Source organism: Histoplasma capsulatum (assembly GCF_000150115.1).
Source record: "Histoplasma capsulatum G186AR genomic scaffold supercont2.13, whole genome shotgun sequence".
Taxonomy (NCBI): domain Eukaryota; kingdom Fungi; phylum Ascomycota; class Eurotiomycetes; order Onygenales; family Ajellomycetaceae; genus Histoplasma; species Histoplasma capsulatum.
The window spans coordinates 228,332-247,346 of NW_025544813.1; the positions used below are offsets into that span (position 1 = coordinate 228,332).

Genomic DNA, 19,015 nt, shown 5'->3' on the forward strand with positions numbered 1-19,015 from the left:
GGTATGCTCTGTTCCTACGTTATTTAGCCAGAGATAGTGCACTTCGCCGGGAGTGTCAAAAGCGAACCAGTCTGACGATGCCCCACCAGCAATACTCTCGATCATATCGTTTTTCCAATCGCTTGCATTTCTATTGTCCAGTGCTAAATTTAAAGCAGATCGGGTGTGAAACGATTAAGGGCAGTGTCGGCTATCGTTAATGAAACGGCGCCGTCTACAGTGTCACCCTGTACATTGTGAAGTGGATAACAAGAGACGAAACAAGGCGAAGAGATGGACAGAATATGGTTCAAAGTGAACATCCAGATCAAGTGTGGTTGTCAAGTCTATGGAGCTAGGGACGCAGGTTTGAGAAACTAGAATGCTGACTGCAACCCATCCCAGCCGCAAAAAAGAAAGATTGGTTTCCGCCAGGTGTGGGAGACACGTCTGCATATATGGCTAGGGAGATATCCTTGCATCACACCTCCCCCGCCAGATTCAACCTCTCTCTCTCATATCCTTGCTTTAGCGAAATAAAGAGCAGCCCTACACTCTAACCAGTCCTTGTATCCAAGATACGATACTTATCTACGCATGGGGTTGTTCGGACCCTGGGGATAACCAGGGGCAATTAACTCCTAAGTGGAAAAAGAACGAACGACGTGTACGGTGTTTCAAGCATGCAAAAGCCCATGCTGCTGGGCATCGCGAAGCCATCGTCAAATTTTTGATTTAGCAGATGGCGTGAGTTTTCCCGGTCTTTCCTTGCAGCGAGTGATCATCATCCTTGTAAATCGGGGGATTATGGGTGGCTTTGCCGACATTGGAAACGTGTTGGCGCACATGGCTGTATATTCACAGACGTTAACAAGCTACAACTTACCCTCGACACACTGATGGGAGATTGGATCAGGGGGTTTAACATACAGCTTATATTTGTCCATGGCCTTCCGATCCATCTCGCTCAGGTGTGTCAACGCAAGCTTAATATCCGCGACTAACAGGTCGCAGCGGCTTCTACTGAAATCCTCTCGAACAACAACTCGCATGAGTTTCAACTGCTCGCTATGTGGCGCCATAGTATACGCAGGTACCACCCAGCCACGTTCCCGAAGCTGATGTGCAAGCGCAAACTCATCGAACTCAAAGCCCTGCTTGGATGAAAGGCGGAAGGCAACAAGGGGCAAGCCATGCCCGCGACCATCGCTCATGAGAATGAACCCCAGTTCCTTCAGGGCAGCTCCGAGATAATCAGCGGTGCGTGTAAGGTTGATCATTATGGAGCGGTAGCCTCGTTTTCCCAAGCGGATCATTTGGTAATATTGACCAATGACTTGCGAAGCACCTTTGGAGAAATTAAGGGTGAAGCTAGCTTGATCAGCGCCGAGGTAGTTGATGTTGAAAACGAGCTCCTTAGGGAGATATTCCGGAGAACGCCAGACCACCCATCCAACACCAGGGTAAACCTGGTGACTTGTCAGTATTTGGCATATGCGCATTTTATTGCAGAAAGAATGCACATACAAGGCCGTACTTGTGTCCGGAGACATTAATAGAGGAATTCCACCACATAGTCTGAAATCCCATTCCAAGTTCGGGTTTACAAAGGGAGCAACAAATCCACCGCTGGCAGCATCAACGTGGATGGGGCAATCGATGCCACGTTCGACAAGAAGATCATTGATTGCTTGGACATCCTCATACTGGCCGGTGTAAGTAGTACCTAAAATTGCACAAATGCCAATGGTATTTTCATCCACGAGGTTTACAGCTTCCTCCGGGTCGATGACGTATCTTTCGGTCGTGCAATAGACAAATTTCTCCTCAACTTCGAAATATCTAGCTGCCTTTTCCCAACAGACCTGAACGGCGCTGCTCATGACGATATTGGGGCGTGAGTAATCCTTTCCCTCTGCTTTTCGCTTGTTTTGCCAGCGCTTTTTCATTGCAAGTGTGCCTAGCATTATAGCCTCCGAAGAACCGATACATGATGTCCCCATCGCATGTTCTGGAGAATCCTCTCCAGGAGCATTGAACATGCGGGCGATCATATTCACGCAGCGGTTCTGGATCTCTGCAGACTGTGGATATTCCTCATAATCGATGAAGTTTTTGCTGAACGATTCGGTCATGAGCTTCTCCGCCTCTTCCTCCTGTATTTTCGAGATAAAACATTAGTATCCTGGGCAAACGAATAATGATCACGGCGGAGCCCATCTAAGATCTCTCGTATAACTTAGGATCTATCCGGATTGCTTACCATGTAGGTGGTAACGAAGCTTGCCAAGCTACAAACCTCCGTAATCAGCATATCGCCCCACCGATCATTAAGAATGAAACCCCGCGGTCAGGCCTCTCCACTGTGACGTAGCCAAGCCGCTGCACACTCCAGCGGCAAATCAGAAAAAATTATAACGCACTTCAACATCGGATTCCCATCCAAACTCAATTCGTCCCTGATCATTCTATATGCCACCTCCTTGGGCATCTCTTTCTCTGGCATCTCCAACGTAGGCAAGTCCTCTGCCGCGAACCGAGAGCCATAGACGCTGGAATAAAAATCATGTTCCTGAGGCTCCTCGAGCGGAATAGTTTCGATACGCTGGATTGGTCGAATCGGCAAGGCTGCCGATTCCTTTCGAATTGCTGCGAGATGGACCATAGTGGCCGATAGTAGGGGTTTTAATGGCGGTAAGAACTACTCTGGCGGTAAAGGTGCGATCTTGGCGGGGAAATGGGAAACTATTTCTCTGGAAATCAGGTACCAAAATAGTATCAGTGTTAAGCCGACAGAAGCAACTTTAGAAGTGAGCGAGGCGGGCCAAGTAATATAAAACGCTTGGACGAAGCCCTGCAATGATCTTCTCAGACTGCCGCATTGATATGAAACCGCTATGCTTTAAGTCTCCCCGTGGTGTTCGCTGCGTCCTCAGCTCCTTAACTTCCAAACCAGTGCTAGCAAGGCCGAGTGGGAGAGCCAAACTTTGACTGGATAGGCCCAAAGACAATTTAACTCCGGTGACAAAGAATTGGTTCCTTAACCGAAGGCTCTGCACCTAACGAGTCTATCACTGTAGCCTCGTTACAGTAACTGAAACAACCACTAGCCATCAACAACCAATCCCCCCACAAAGAAGTTGAATGATGGATGCACAGCCTTTCATCAGTGGGTCCCTCAAATGCTTAGACATTGCTTGTTTTCTCTTCTGGTGGAAATCAGGCAAACCCGCAACAAGGATTTTTTTTTTTTTTTTGGAAAAATAAAGGCCAAAAGAGAAAAAGAAAAAAGAGATCTGGGGGGGGGGGGTTTCATCTTCCCATAACAATCATCGAAATCCTACCTTAATCACCCACATTGCTGGAAAGGAAAAATACTCAATGGCGAACCCCTCCCCTCCCCTCCCTGTCGGCTGAAAACCTGCATAATGACATGTGCATTGGAGGGGTTGGAGGGGCATATTATTTCAAACAACTAAACCGCAATCAGCATTCCCAACCACAACAACGAATATGGCATGGATTTCCGAGGAGGGATGAAGGGTGAACATGGAGACGAGAACCTAATCGGCCATGGATTGAATCCGCAGAACGGCCCATTTATGCACGTGCGGCATTTTACTTCAATAAGCAGCAGTTTTGGCAGGGCGGGATAGGAAGTCCTCGCAGCATGCTTTGCTTCCAACCTTGCACGGCCCAGCCAGCTGCCGGGTTGGACGCTGAAAACACGGATGGGGGATGTGGAGTACGCCGCGTAGTTTATCGGTGTTCAGCACTAAAGATCCAGGAAGCTGCATCAGCTCTCATACGGCTGATCTGGCTAGAGAACTTGCACAGACAATCAAATCACGTGCTTTGATGTGCCCTAACTAACCTGAGGACTTTGCGCCTGAATGGCAAAAGAAGCTCAACATACCCTTTAGTTATTCGGTTAATATTTACTTATTTTACTTAAAACATGACAGGAAATCTGACACATAATAGCATTACTTGATTATGTTGTGTATTCAACTACGGTAAGATGACGCGCATGAGTCTCTGGGATATTATACCTCGACGACTCCGCTTTCCAATCCCACATGTCTCTTCAGTTTTTTTTTTTTTTTTTTTTTTTTTAGCTGCGACGGACTCACTTTTTCTGGCTTCCTTAGGCAAGCTAGCCTGGGGGAGGGAGGAATTTAAAATGAAATAAAAAGGGCAAATTAAAGATAAACAAAGAGACACCTAAATATTCCATCAAGGGAGCAAGATTATGTTTCCATGTAAGAACCTTAAAACGGATAATCAATTAAGGCAGAAGTCGCAAGGCAAGGAAGGGGAATTCTGAGAATGATTGAGGAAAATAAATCCCCATCGACGTGTATGCACAAGGGGGGTATTGCGGGGAAAAGAGGGGCCATTACGAATTAACGCGACTCAACCCCTCCTCCACAAACTGTTCGTTGCCGTCGTTGCAACTAACCGAAATATAGGTAGCTACTTTTAACCTCGTTGGTTTTGCACGTTATTAGCAGATGAAAATTCACTACCACACGTTCAAAATGTTGCCTTCTCCACATTACATCGCTCGCTGGTCGAACGAACTCATGCTGGTTCCAATAAATTAATTCGTGGTTTCGATTTCGAAAGAGACGGCCGTAGACATAAGGAAAACCAAAACCATGGAAAAAGAGAGAACGGGAAGGAAAATCGAGAATGGAGAGAAGCATAGAGCTGGTCCTGCAGCAGCGCAACCGAAGGACATCAAGAGAGAATCGCTGGCGCATCGCCACGGACGCAAGCCATGTTCACTGCATTTCGTTCCTCCATAAGCGACGTATCTTGGCCAGAAGTTTATTTTCTCTCTGGCCCTCATCCGCGGTTGCAGACCTATTCCTTATTTCCTCCTGTCTCTTAGCTTCTTTTTCCTGCTTCTTCTGTGACTTCTGCCGCTGCTTGTTGGCCCTTTCTTCCTTCTTCAGTTGCGCCTGGTGGGTCTTTTCTTTTTTAGCTCTTTCCCTGTTGAGTTTCCTTTCCATCTTGTCCCTCTCTTTGCGTATTGCCTTTTCTTCCTTGCTTATCTGTTTTCTAAGCTCCTTCTCCTCTTTGAAAGACCCCCTTCCCTCAGGCTCCACTCCATCCGGTCGCTGCTCCTGAGCGTGCGCTCCTGGGTCTTGTTCCGCATGAGAGGTTTGAGTAACTGGTTGAGCCGTGGGAGCTGAAGAGACACCTATATCAGCAGGCTGGGCACATGGCGCTGCACCACAACTCACAATTTGTTCTTTGCGAGGTTCTTCAGCAAATGCTCCGCCTGTAGCGACGGATCCAGGACCAGTTTCATAATCGTGTATTCCTCGGGAGCCAGGTTCTTGCGGTATGGAGGCTCTACCTTCAGCCTGCATCGCGGTGGTTTCCTCTGCCGCGACTTCTCTGAGTGCAGCATCTCTAGCGACGGCTTCATCGAAGCCACCCGCCCGCAACGCAGCTTCTCTAGCGGCTACCTCTTCAGCTGCTACCTCTCGTGTGTTGGCTTGCTTGATAGCGGCCTCCCTATTAGCAGCCTCACGTGTGGCGACTTCACTGGCAACGGCTTCGCTGGTGACTGCCTCCCTAGTTGCTATTTCTTCTACCGCTTTTTGTTTCATGAGTGCTTCTCTTTCAATTGCTTCTCTGGTGGCAATTTCTGTGGACTGTATCGACGCGATTGCAGCTTCACGAGCAGCAGTTTCTCTTGCCATTGCTTGCCGGGTTTCCTCCTCCAGCATAGATATTTCCGCAGCTGCTGATTCCCTCGCCAGGTTTTCATTAGCATATGCCTCCCGTATCGCATCTTCCATGGCTGAGACCTCTCCCTGGGCAGTCTCTCTGGCAATGTTTTCTTCAGTAGCAGCTTCTCTACTAACAGTTTCCCTCGCAGCAACTTCCTCTGCTGCCTTTCTTCTAGCCGCTGCCTCTTCCACAACTGCGCGGCGTGTTGCTTCTTCGCGGGTTGCAATTTCCTCAGGGTCATGTTCGGAAGTAGTCACATGGGTAAGTCGGGGAGATTGAACAGTCGGGTCCTCTTGGCGCAGCCCTTGGCCGTCGTTGCTGAGTCCCTCATTTTGCTTCTCTTGCATGGGAGTTTCTAGGGCCTTCCCTGGGTCGCCACTAACGGGTTTGTCATACCCTTTCTCATCCATGGGAGCGTCGGGGCTAGAAGGTTTTTCATACTGTCCCTCATATTCGCGCCTATCTGGCTCTTGCGTCATTCCAGTATAGCCTTCGGGCCTATATCCAGATTTCTCAATTAGTGCAGTGTCTGCAGCGGCAGGCTCGGTTTGAGCAGCGCGCTGTAGTGCGCTTTTTCGTTCTGTGGAAGGTGTGGGGACAGGGCTTTCAAAACTACCCAGCGTACTGGAATCCCTCCGTGGTACTCCAGCCAGCGGGTCGTGCGCAAGAGGGCGGCACTCTCTGCCTTTCCCCCAAGCAGACATGGGCAAAGGTTCTTTAGATTTATGCAAACGATGTATAGCTTCGCCAGCTTTGATATAGTTTGGACGTTAGCGACGCGTAAATTGGATGGAAATCAGAGGGTACTTGCACGGTAGTTATAAGTATCGAAAGATGCAATAATGCTTACATCTCATGACTTCTACAGGTTCATTTGGTCTGCGGTGAAAGTAGGCAGTTGCTGCCGCAAAAGCTGCTGCTTCTCCGACTTTACGTTGCCCTGATTGCTGCCTTTGCCCAGAGGAGACATCACCAGGGCGCATCGACACTGGGAATCTGCCATGGTTTCTTTGGTTGCCATCGTGCATTGGAACATTTTGTTCTCTAGTGCTTGCTGTCGCAGTCGAATGAGTTGGTCGCCCATTGGCAGACTCTTTGTTCTTTTGTTGTGACGATTCCAGTCCCGCAACACCAGAATCAATGCGACGGTGGCGCAGTTCAGGAGATGATGAACGGCTTGAGAAAGCCGCCTCTTCATCGGGATAGCGAGGTTGAACTTTTTCTGATTCCCAATCTGATCGCAGATCAGCCAAGTGAGATCCTTGTCCGGCTAGGACTGCATTCGATTTCCTTGTCGATCGCTCTCTCTCGATGGAAGATCCCGATTTCCTGGGCTCCCTCGGCTCACGATGACTTTCTGATCATCAGCAGGTGGCATCCAAAGATGGAAAATCCGAAGAGCTCACACAAGTGACTTCATCCGGTGCATGTTGTGCAAATAAAGGATCAGGGTTTATGGAGTTTAAATCGAATGCATGAAACCATGCTCAAGTATCCCAATAAGTGACTACCTCTGCTCAAGCAAGTGGCGGCAGTGCAGCAGAAAGGGCGGAAACAGATGAATTGAGGATTTTAACAGTAACAGATACAAGTACGGTACCCGATAAGAGAGGACATAAAAAAAAATTTCCCACTGGTATGATTGATTCAGATACGGTCAATGAGAAACAGAATCTGTTGCAAGAGGGATATCCAATTGGTTTATGACCGAGCAGGTCAAGAGAAGGGCGGGGGGAGATGGCATGGGCATAATGTGCAGTACACTGAATGAGGTCATCCACGTCATATTTACGTTGACGCCTTTGTTGTGAAGCCAGAAACTTATGCGATAGGGTTTCCATGGTCTGGCCTCCCTCCGATGCTTTTAGGAAACCTAAAAGCATTAAGCAGTATATCTGAGTCCTGTTCAATCGTTACTGCGTAGTTCGTATAGCAATCGAATGTAGCAGGCGGGAATCCGCCTACTGCTCGTTTCCTCGCCACCCGTGCTCAAAGGGCAGCTTCTTTTAGAATCATAGCTGCTAGCATAGGTGGTCAATCTTGTACCGCCTGGATAGTCCGAGAGATCGCACAAAGCCCAAATATATCATATCAGAATACAAAATAAACCTCGGGACGCTCACGTCGGACGATTTGAAACACGCCAAAGACAAGAGATCGATGCCAAGACACAATAGCCGATATAGACGCGCGGGAATCTGGAGGTTTCCCGAAGAGGAATAGTGTGCTAGTGCCGGGCTAGTTGAGCCAATGAGGAGCTAGGGATTGGTAGTCTCCAACTCGCCAAGCTGGAAATCCCGCGTCGAAAAAAAGAAAAGAAAAGTAAAAGAAAAGACGGACAGAGAAAACAAAACCTGAACTTCAGCTGAATACGTTCCTGGTATAGATAGCTCTCTATCATCCGATCGACAAAAAATGTGTCCTCAAGAAGATCTGCCGATTCCCCGGAAATTCGCAAAATTCCCCACCTTGTTCTGCGGCGAAAGCTGCCAAGGTTCACGGTTATGCCGGAAGCACCAGTGTCAGACGAGCGATGTTGGCCGCCACGCGGAGGGGAGCTGCATGTTACGAAGCACGGAATAACTCCAGCAAGAAAAAGAAAAGAAAACGCAACCGAATGAGCTTGGAATATTCTCCCGCTAGCAGCAAAATAAACGATTGGCTCTGTTTTCGTGGCGCGCCATACGTGCCAGTGGACAATCGTCCGTTGCCTGGACCTACCTCGGTTCACAAGCCGCAGTTGGATATGGTTCAAATCAAGGGGTGAGAGTTGGACAAGGTTTTGGAAAAAGGTTTACTGAGTAGACCTAGCTCATCAGCACCAGACACCGGCATCATTCCTGCTGCCAAAGACTTCGCTCGCGTGACGAGGAGGAGGGTAAAAGAGCCTGAGATCCATTTGGAAAAAAGAATAGAAAAAAAGCAAAAGGAGAAAAAGAAAAAGAAGAAAAAGAAATGGAAAAAACAAACATTCCTTCATTAAAAGGCGGGAATACCTACTGAGAAAAGATGCACAGCAGATTGTCAGCTGAAAATCATTCCCGTGGTTTCAAACATCTTATTAAACTGCAAGGCTTTAGTTAGTTATCTCTTTGTTCTTCTTTCCCAAGCCCTAACCCCAGTCGAATACCTCCTGTTTGAAATAGTGTGGGTGTGCTTTAAATGGATGGTTCCACTCAGGATGGATTTTCACAACCAAATGTTCAACCGCCGCCAGCGAATTCCTCCGCACTGGTCGAATGTCGGTTAAAACCTTGAATCATTTGCGCAAGCCAAACCAACCGATCTACGCCATGGTGTCCACGGTTGGAGGCAGTTGATGTCCAGAGTTACATTATGTGGGTCTTCCGACCGTCGAGAATCGCAGCAAATGCACAAGCGCATAAATAACCATGGGGGCCTGTTTATTTCCGTCTCTGTCCGTCTCACGTCTGAATGGCAGCCTCCTAAATATTGCTTGAACCAATAAGAATAATGAATAAATAATATTAATGGTATTAAGACCTCCTTCTCGCCATCGTCGTGATCTGGTATCTGTTATGTTATGATTTTCCATTCATTCCATGTTGAAATTTTTGGAAACGGAATTCCAAAAATTTCAACATTGCCGAGATCAATATATGAACCGTTCGCCTCCCATCACCCGTTGCCCAGCTTCCGAACCAAAGCTTCAAGCTTCATTCTCCGTTGCGTCTCGGCCGCGGGCCAGAGTTGGCGGATCCAAGGAACCGAACAAATCTGAACTCGACTCTACCATTTCTATCATTAACGTCCCCATACTCCGTATTTTGGCCATAAAAACCTTCTCCTGCTTCTCCAGCAGGCCAAAAGGTACGCTTTCCGTCTTGAAGCCATGATCAGTGCTTCTCGACAGGTAGCCTCTATCTTTGACGCTCCTCTCACCTCCCAAATACCAAACTGTTCTGTTGTGCCTCCTTCTGTGACCTCAATCAAGGAACAATTCCTCGGGGTCGAACATTCGGACATTCGCCAACATGTCCATAAAGCCCCTCCGCGAGAAGATCAAGCGAGTTTTCTCCCGCTCCGGTTCCCTCCCCACCTCCTCTCCGCCCCAAACATCCAAAAACTCCAAGAACCAGAAATCTAGCCATCCCAAGAGCGGCTACTGGTCCAGGCAGGCTCACGGTCATCACAAAAAAGGTGGAATCAAACCAAGCAAGCCGAAAATTGAGCTGTACAAGGCACACGAGATACCACGGTCGAAATACCGGGGCCCATTCGATGAAGCACATATCAAGCGGCTGGCCGCATATTCGATACCAGGAGCAATGTTGAGCGCGGATCGGCCGCGGTCGATGCTTTCAGAGCTCTCGCCGATGGGCACGAGGGCACCACCGTCACGGAGAGGGAGTGTGACTAGTGAGGGCGGAATTGTGCAGTACATCGATGGCGGAGTCGGTGCAACGAATCAGTCGTATCATCTAATGCCATCGGACGGTGCATCAGATGCAAGAATGGTTTCATCCTCCCTGTTTGCTTCACCGCCAACTACGACCGCCATTTCGGGACAACAGGGCGGTCTCGGTGGTGGTCCAAATAGTAGTCACAGCACCGGCCCGCGAACACCACACCCAGTGGACGTAAACATGAGTTCCTCCACTCTTCTCACCCTGCAAACTCAAGACACGCTCCCGACGCAGGCGGAGTCAGTCCTAACAATCCCCACCATCAACCCCAATCAGGTTTCGGAGGCAGAAAAGGAAGCTGTGTCACCACCGTCCATGTCGCAGCCCGTCTCGCCGGCGGGACTCTCGAGTGCATTGAAGGCGATAGAGCTAAGATAATGAATTATGATGTTTTGATTGGATTATTTTACTACGCAGACTACTGCGATGTAATGAGTTTGTTCTTTGTCATTGTCTGCTGGTTGGGATGACGGGTTACCGGGCGCTTGGGTTTTCGGCCGGATATGATCATATATTGGCAATGTGCGGTGGCGCAAACTGCTCGACATCGAGTTATCATTTATCCGCAACATATGTGGCGGCTCGTTGCTTTTTTTTTTTTTTTTTTTTTCTCCCTCTCACTTTTCTTCGTTTCCCCTCCCCCATTGCCTTTGTTCTCCCTGTTATCCTTTTTTTCTTCTCCGCGGGCACCTATACCAGCACACCCACTGAAAATTTCCAATAAATCGAGACTGGTGCAGTGCTTTGCTCATAGGTTTGAAATGTTTCGCACGAATAGAGGCCGGCAAATTTGGCTTTTCGAAACTTTTAAAAACAAATATGCTAAGGTAGTTTAACTACATATACAAGGCCACTACAATTTTATGTAACAAATAGATGGATAGATAAATCTCTAGACAACTGCATTCAGGACAATATACGTCGGCTAGCCTTCTATGTTATGGTCGGCGGAAAATATATATTTCAACAGATCCAACGTAGTCCCGTCCTTTGAATTATGCAGTCATTTTCACTGGTAACTAGTTCCAAACTCCCCCTCCCTCGGTCAAGCGATACATGCACTTGAAGGTCAGTGAGATGCGTAACTGCGTTGGAATGGACGCCGAATGATTGAATAGTATGGTAAATCACAAATAACACGGAGTTAGTTCTAACACGACCTCTGGATGAAGGCTTCTACTCACAGCCCTTTCAAGCCATTCGCGAAAGATTTCATGCGGCTTAGCCAATTTGGCCGCACTACAAAGGGGATGCATGCATGCGCCGATGCTTTACAAGAAAAAGAAAAAAACCATTGAATCGTCGAGAAAGGTTCATGATTCTCAACTAGCATGCCATCTCATGAACAATGACATATATAAAAAACATTACGGTCGTCCATGGTTTTCCATCAGGATATCAAATATCAGCCAAAACACAAATGGGATAGCAAAGTAATGCAAAACCAAATTGCACGGAGAGAATTGCAATAGAGAGATCCCACGCTCCCCCTTTCACTCCTCGTGCGTAACCGCCATGTCCAAAACCTCCACCCTGCCCTTCCCCTTCGTCTCGCCTCCCACGAACTCACTCAGCCCCTTAAACGCGCCGGGCTCTGCAAATCCAATAACTTCCCATTCCTCCACATTCAGCACATCTTGCACCTCGACCTGCTCGAAGTAGCTTAGGATGCGATCTTTGACAGTTCCAGATGCCTTTGGCGCCGCAGCCTCATGCATCCCGTCATCGTCATCGTCGTCGCCTTGAGCATGAGAATTGGAACGGGAACGAGACTTTTTGCCCTTCTTATGCCCACCTTTCGTCGGGGACGAACTGTGGTTCCCACCACCGCCACCAGAGCCAGGCGCAGATTTCACCGCCTGTTTAAGAATCGATGTGGGGCATGTGATCCGCAGACGCATCCGGGCACGCATGACGGGGATCGGTTGCCAGGCGATCAGCGCCCTCATAGCATCCAGAGCCTGCGTCTTGGCGGATTTTTTCGTTACAACACCGGTCCACATCGGCTTTTTGGACGCTGTCTCGTCTTCCTGCGCAGCAGCAGTAGCAGCGGGCTCCTCGGCAGCAGGCACCGCAGCATCAGGTGTATCAACGGTCTCGGCAGCTTTGCCCTTTGCTGCTGCAGTGGCAGCACCGCCTTGCTGCCCGCTCGCTGCACTTAACTGATCGAGCGCCTTCGAAATCATGCCGGTAGTGTAAACCCGCTTCGACACAGGGTCGACCAGCCTCGCACTGACGATCTCGATGACCTCCTTTTCAATCCGTTCGAGGATATCTCTCCGCTCACGCTCGCCAACCTGCACCTCACCCTTGCGCAGAATTTCCTGGATTATTTCATCGCTGGACACCTTGGGGCCGAACGCCTTGGCTAGCTCTGCAGCGGGGGCTGTCTGGGCCTTGGAGACGGAGAGGAAGACCGTGGGGATCTGAAGGACGTTGTCCAGGTCTGTTTCAGTGCCCGAGCGGTATTCGAGGAGCTTGTTCTTGTAGCAAGCTAGCTCGAAGCGTTTCTTGCCTGGAGACAGTTTGTGGTTAGATTTAAAGGAAAAAAGATGAAGAAGAAGAAAAATGATTAGGGGAAACCTTTCTTCAACCGGACGATAGAGACATTCGTAAATTTAATCTGGTTTGAGGGCTGGTTTATGCCTACAGGCATTTTGAACGAGGTGAGGGGTAGTTCACGAGTCGTACGTTGTTTCGAGAGGGCGGGCCCTGTTTGAACGCTGAAGTATCGATGTAGGGGATTCTATACAGAGCGGCGACAACGAGTATAATGACTGGAGGGGTATCTATCGAGTCGATAAAAGAAAATAGTCCACATGAAATCGAATACTGTCTTCAATATCAAAAACACTGAATGGAGGGGAAAACGGAATGCAAACAGAACAAACATGAACTTGCTCGCGCTCAACCTATCCTGGTGATCTCGAATCTATCACCAATACAGAGAACTAATAGCCCAGTGTTCAAAATATCAGATCTAGGTGACCGTGTTTAGATTTGAAAGATTCAGCGGCATATGTTATCAGATGCCCAGTAACGGATTCGAACGGATTTTAAGCCAAATGAACGTTATTGGACTAGACTTTCCGCTTCGCATGTGTGTCTTGATGAGGAAAACAGGGACTGCCACCCCATATAGAGGTAATACTTTCATCTACTCTGGATGCTCGTTTCATTCCATTATGTGAATCTTTTGAAAGTCATGCTTGTGAGAATTGCCCAGTTCACCTCCACAGTACGGATAAATCGACAAACCATTCGGCACCCTTTCATGAACAGTGAGTCCATTGGCGGGAATGGGCCGTGTGGAAGGCTACAAGTTATGGGTGATGGTCGCAATGTGTAACTACATAGGACAGAGGTTTCTACACCCTATGCAGATGGGTGCTACGGATCTCCATGTTGGAACCTGTCAAGTCAATATTGTTAAGCATTACTGCAGGGTCGTGTTTATTTCAATGGCCTTCTTTCAAAACTGTCCTGCCCAACATTTATTTCATGATTGAAACGTGCAAGGATTCTTCTCTCTGGCAAGGGGATTTAGCAGGTGTTCTTAGAGTTTTATCATTTATCATTGAAACTAGGTGAGGTATAACGTATAACTACCACTCAGGGATAAGGTATAAAACGTCAAAATCCTGCCAACTTGGGATATAGTGCCGTCTCCGCTATGCCTTGCCGATTGGACTGAGAAGCGGGTGCTGAAGATTCTGGGCTATGCCCGACATGTATGGGTATCGATTCCATTGTGCTCTCTGCTGTGCTCTCTGCTGTGCTCTGCTCTGCTGTACTGGTCCCTGAGAAGGTCCATGAGGAAATGGTCCCGGAACTTGTTGCCGCTTGACCTGCCAGAAGCGACACAAGCCAGTTTCATCCGCCTGGAGCTGATATAAATAGTGCGTGGGGAAAGGTTGTCGCTGTCGCAGACTTGTGGATGCCCAATCGGAGACGGTGATAGGTCGGCAGCTTCCAGTCCCGTGACGCAACCAGGGCCTTCCCCAAGCTTGGTTGCCTCTCGTTACCATCGACAATCCCCAATCCCCGGTCCCCAGTCCCCAGTCCCCAACCCTCCTCCCATCTCCACATCAACCTCATCCCGCTCATCCCGCCCAGACTTGAGCTTCATCCTGTTATTTCATCTATACCTCACGCCTGAAGCAGCTCCATTCCCCTGGCAACCTTTCTTCCAGGTATGTATGCCATAGAGCCAGGTCGTTACTTTCCTCCCTGCCCAGCTCAACGTTAACACCAGACGTCTCACAGGTTGGAACAAGCTCTATTTCCTGAAAGACTGCCTAGATCCGGCGACAATGAAGTCTCTCGCTCTTGCCCTCCTCGTTGGAGGTGCAATCGCCTCTGGGCCGCAGCAGCAGGTCCTTCGGGAACCTGTAGACGACCCCCAAGCTGCTGAAACACCCCTTCAAAAGATCAGCGATATTTTTGGCCATCTGAGCGAACAAGCCGGCAATGTCTGGGAAGACGTGATGGACAAATTCCCAGACACTCTCATGGATGCCATTACTCAGACTCCCCCACCCAAGAAACATAACCGTCGCCCGGATTCCCAGTGGGACCACATCGTCCGCGGTTCCGACGTCCAGGCTGTCTGGGTGGAGGGAGACGCTGGAGAGAAGCATCGCAAAGTCGGTGGAAGACTTGATACTTATGACTTGAGGGTCAAGGCTGTTGACCCGTCCAATCTTGGTATTGATACTGTCAAGCAGTATAGCGGTTATCTCGATGATAACGAGAACGATAAACATCTCTTCTACTGTATGGCACTCAAACCATCTCCTCCCTGAACCGGCCCCCAAACAACAACTTTTTCAAAACCAAAAGACGAAAAAGAGCGAAAATTGCTTGCTAACTAACTACTAGGGTTCTTCGAGTCTCGCAACGACCCGAAGAATGATCCTGTTGTTCTCTGGCTTAACGGCGGTGAGTCCTCCTACGAAAATACGACTAAATAAACAAACTAACCGATGTCACGCTACTGGACAGGTCCTGGTTGCAGTTCACTTACGGGCCTCTTTCTTGAATTGGGTCCGTCATCGATAACAAAACAACTAAAGGTGAAATACAACGAGTTCTCATGGAATTCGAATGCGTCGGTAATTTTCCTCGACCAACCAGTCAATGTGGGGTACTCCTACAGTAGCAGCTCAGTGAGCAATACACAAGCTGCCGGTAAAGATGTCTATGCTCTTCTCACGCTATTCTTTGAGCAATTCCCGGAGTATTCCCAGCAGGACTTCCATATTGCCGGCGAATCTTACGCGGGACATTACATCCCAGTCTTTGCTTCCGAAATCATGTCGCATTCACACCGCAATATCAACCTCAAGTCCATTCTGGTTGGGAACGGATTGACCGATCCTCTCTCTCAATACCCACACTACAGACCCATGGCATGCGGTGAAGGTGGGTACCCTGCGGTCTTGAGTTCGTCCAGCTGTCAAGCTATGGATAATGCACTTCCCCGTTGCCTTGCCATGATCCAAGCTTGCTACAACACTGAGAGCCGATGGTCCTGCGTTCCCGCTTCTATCTACTGCAACAACGCGTTGATCGGCCCTTACCAACGCAGCGGTATGAACCCTTACGATGTACGATCCAAGTGCGAGGGCGGTAACCTCTGCTACACCCAACTAGATGACATCAGCAAATACTTGAACCAGGACGCTGTGATGGAGTCACTGGGTGCCGAAGTCAGCAGCTACGAATCCTGCAATATGGATATTAACCGCAACTTCCTCTTCCAAGGCGACTGGATGCAACCGTACATGCGTGTCGTACCGACGCTTCTCACTCAAATGCCCGTTCTTATTTATGCTGGTGATGCTGATTTCATATGTAATTGGCTGGGCAATAAAGCCTGGACGGAGGCACTCGAGTACCCCGGCCATGACGAATTTGCGGCGGCTGAAATGAAGAACTTGACTAGCCTGAATCATGAAGATATGAAGGTTATCGGCCAAGTGAAGTCCGCGGGCAACTTCACCTTCATGCGTCTTTTCGGTGGCGGACATATGGTCCCGATGGATCAACCTGAAGCGAGTTTGGAATTTTTCAACCGCTGGCTGGGCGGCGAATGGTCGGCTAAGTCGCCCTAGAAGTTCCCATTCTATTCATTTCATAACGTTAGCTGCATCTAGAGTCTTTAGGAGTGGGCAGTCGAAGTGGGCACCCGAAGCTTCCCGTCATTTATGTGAGCTTCTATTTTACGAGGTATATTATATTTGATAGTATCCACGACGATACTTCCGGGAAACATCTCATGGGGTGTTAATCTTGACTTTTTCATTTGAAAGGGGTTTGTTTAATTTGCAGTTATTGATTATTTGTGTTCTACTTGCAAACTGATTTTCCGGGGTTTTCTTTTCTTTATTCACAACCACACAGCTCTCTCTCTCTCTCTCTCGGTTTCATGATTACAATTTCCTTCAGTTCTAGTCACTCACACAAGAAAAGAAAGAGGCAATGCATTCGCCTGACTACTCATGTACACTATAACTAGAGGAAATAGCAACAGGTATAAAATATCTATGGTAGACATGTCAAGTTGTTTCGTATAGCAAACGCTGCTGAGCCAGGCAAAAGAAATTCTTAAATTTTGCCAGGGAGAGAGAGAGTGTGTGTTTGGTGGAAACTGGCAATTATCAACTTCATCTCCCTCTGCCTTTGGGTATATATATATCCAGCCTCCATCATAATGCATGTTTTTACTCCGTTTTTGGTTTCATGCTATTTCGTTCATATATGTATGTATGTATATATTTATATTAATATTGGTACGCGTGCCCATTCCACGTCGCTTGAGCGAAGTAGAGGGGGTGGGAACGAATACAAGTACTAACCAGAAGGGAGGGAGGGATCAGTCAAGTTCTGTGTTGACTTTGTGTAGACTTTACAGAAAACGGGGTTCGTCTTTATTGTATATATCATCATCACCTTTCTTCTTCTGAGATAATATCTATCACCTACGGTAGTTATCCCCGGATCCGTTCATACGATAAGAACGGACGATAGCATCGAAGATAAGAGACACGGAGGATACAAGCAAAAGTCGATGGATGGATGAAAAAAAAAAAAAAAAAATCAGACTCATACAAGTGATTTATTTCCCCCCTGATGGCATTGTTGTATAATTTTTCATTGGTTTTTTTCTTTCCATTCATTACTCCAGGGAATCCGGGGCCCCCCAACCCAATTTTTCATTCGCATGGGAGCCTAGCAAGCAAGATGGGCCACACCAACAGGGAACGCAGACAAGAGAGTCCGTGACGTTGCCGTAACAGGTTTTCTTAATTGTCCGCGCCCCCTCTACCCCTTTCATAAAACATTCCCATTCACACACACGCTCTCCTCCACAAACCCGGCAAAACCAAACCAACCACGAAAAAGAAAAGGAACAAGCGAAATACAAAGCGGACACCAAACAAAAGTGTAAAAAAAATAAATAAAAAACAAAAAACAAATATACACCCCGTTTAACCCTTCTTCTTGCTGACACCAACAGTCCGCCCTCTCCGGCCGGTGGTCTTGGTATGCTGGCCACGGACTCTGAGACCCCAGTAGTGACGCAGACCACGATGGGCGCGGATCTTCTTCAGGCGCTCGAGATCCTCGCGCAGCTTGGACTCCATCTGGTTAGCGAGGACCTGCGAGTCCTTGCCATCGGTGATGTCGCGCTGTCTGTTGAGGAACCAAGTGGGGATTTTGTACTGGGTGGGGTTCTGGATGATGGTGACGATGCGCTCGAGTTCTTCGGAGGTGATTTCTCCGGCGCTGTTGTGGGGTTTGGGTTTTCCATGTTAGTTTATGGTTACTTAAGAAGAAATCAAGTAGGGGGTAAAGGGAAATATGGGTATGAGGGTTTCGGAGGGGTTTTTCTGGTGGAATTAGGCGGACTGGGTGGAATGATGGGGTTTGAAAAGAGGAATGTCGTTCCAACGGTAGTGCGTCTTCGAATGGTCATGGTGTATCGACATTCTGGTCTTCTCTTCCCGTCCTGCATCTTTGTAGTTTCCACCCAACCTAATCCCGCATCAAATTTCCATATTCCAAACCGACATCGTAATTCGCATCTTCCATTGAAAAGAAAAAATCCCCATGGAAACAGACCAGCCCAATTCCAATCCCAATCCCAATCCCAATCGCACAACAATAGCAGAGAAAAGAAAGAAGGAACATAAAAGAGAAGAAAAACGAAGAAAACCCACCGCTTGTTCAAATCAACATCCGCCTTCTTGCAAACCAGATTGGAATAGCGGCGACCAACACCCTTGATCTTCGTCAAGGCGTACATGATCTTCTGCTTGCCATCGACGTTGGTGTTAAGAAGACGAAGGATGAACTGGAAGTTCGTCTTCTCGCCGGTCACGAGCGCTGTTCGATAAAAAAAACATCCTGAATTCAGCAAACCTCGTCGTGCAGGCAGGTGAAACGGGGCCAATACGTACACATGATGGGCGATATATGAAGCGCACGAGGCGGGTATATCGTCGCTTGGCTAGAGGGGGGAGGGGGTTGTCGGGAAGAGAGAGTTGGCGAGGTGGTTTCGAGACAGGACGAGGAGGTTGTTCTGCGTTGGATGTTGTCTGCTGTTGTGGGATCGAAAATCCTGATCTAGCCGCAAACAGACTAGTGCGGGCCGAGACTTGGCGCGGGTTCGCTTGGGGATTACATAAGTTTGACTAACTAGTTCTGGCCTAGCAACTATTGTAGATAAGATAGGACTTGTATTGCTCTGCACTCTTCGCTTCCTTTAAAAGTGCGTCCTCACTCGGGGTTATAACGTAATTCTAGCAAAACTGCAAAAGCCAACGGGGGCGAGCGCATCTTGGGGAAAGCATCTG

At 48.3% G+C, this 19,015-nt stretch overlaps 7 protein-coding genes across 7 annotated transcripts; 3 read left to right on the forward strand and 4 right to left on the reverse strand.

The window, feature by feature from the left end:
- Positions 1 to 328: 328 nt before the first annotated feature.
- HCBG_08033 (glutamate decarboxylase) lies at positions 329 to 2,857 on the reverse strand (the record flags this gene model as incomplete). Its single annotated transcript, XM_045435082.1, has 5 exons — positions 329 to 829; positions 910 to 1,448; positions 1,503 to 2,135; positions 2,243 to 2,270; positions 2,403 to 2,857. 5 exons carry the CDS (start codon positions 2,642 to 2,644, stop codon positions 715 to 717), a joined length of 1,557 nt encoding a protein of 518 aa, XP_045284388.1.
- A 1,909-nt stretch (positions 2,858 to 4,766) lies between these two features.
- Positions 4,767 to 7,156, reverse strand: HCBG_08034 (uncharacterized protein; the record flags this gene model as incomplete). Its single annotated transcript, XM_045435083.1, has 3 exons — positions 4,767 to 6,478; positions 6,578 to 7,080; positions 7,134 to 7,156. 3 exons carry the CDS (start codon positions 7,154 to 7,156, stop codon positions 4,767 to 4,769), a joined length of 2,238 nt encoding a protein of 745 aa, XP_045284389.1.
- A 1,104-nt stretch (positions 7,157 to 8,260) lies between these two features.
- On the forward strand, positions 8,261 to 9,047 carry HCBG_08035 (uncharacterized protein; the record flags this gene model as incomplete). Its single annotated transcript, XM_045435084.1, has 3 exons — positions 8,261 to 8,490; positions 8,539 to 8,605; positions 8,874 to 9,047. The coding sequence occupies 3 exons, from the start codon at positions 8,261 to 8,263 to the stop codon at positions 9,045 to 9,047; spliced, it is 471 nt and encodes a 156-aa protein (XP_045284390.1).
- Positions 9,048 to 9,722: 675 nt separating this feature from the next.
- HCBG_08036 (uncharacterized protein) lies at positions 9,723 to 10,532 on the forward strand (the record flags this gene model as incomplete). The annotated part of the gene is made up of 1 exon (XM_045435085.1): positions 9,723 to 10,532. The coding sequence occupies one exon, from the start codon at positions 9,723 to 9,725 to the stop codon at positions 10,530 to 10,532; it is 810 nt and encodes a 269-aa protein (XP_045284391.1).
- A 914-nt stretch (positions 10,533 to 11,446) lies between these two features.
- HCBG_08037 (guanine nucleotide exchange factor SDO1) lies at positions 11,447 to 12,949 on the reverse strand (the record flags this gene model as incomplete). The annotated part of the gene is made up of 2 exons (XM_045435086.1): positions 11,447 to 12,669; positions 12,738 to 12,949. 2 exons carry the CDS (start codon positions 12,808 to 12,810, stop codon positions 11,648 to 11,650), a joined length of 1,095 nt encoding a protein of 364 aa, XP_045284392.1.
- Positions 12,950 to 14,440: 1,491 nt separating this feature from the next.
- Positions 14,441 to 16,716, forward strand: HCBG_08038 (carboxypeptidase; the record flags this gene model as incomplete). The annotated part of the gene is made up of 3 exons (XM_045435087.1): positions 14,441 to 14,930; positions 15,036 to 15,095; positions 15,159 to 16,716. The coding sequence occupies 3 exons, from the start codon at positions 14,468 to 14,470 to the stop codon at positions 16,268 to 16,270; spliced, it is 1,635 nt and encodes a 544-aa protein (XP_045284393.1).
- A 931-nt stretch (positions 16,717 to 17,647) lies between these two features.
- HCBG_08039 (40S ribosomal protein S18) lies at positions 17,648 to 18,623 on the reverse strand (the record flags this gene model as incomplete). The annotated part of the gene is made up of 3 exons (XM_045435088.1): positions 17,648 to 17,945; positions 18,380 to 18,545; positions 18,620 to 18,623. The coding sequence occupies 3 exons, from the start codon at positions 18,621 to 18,623 to the stop codon at positions 17,648 to 17,650; spliced, it is 468 nt and encodes a 155-aa protein (XP_045284394.1).
- Positions 18,624 to 19,015: the final 392 nt, after the last annotated feature.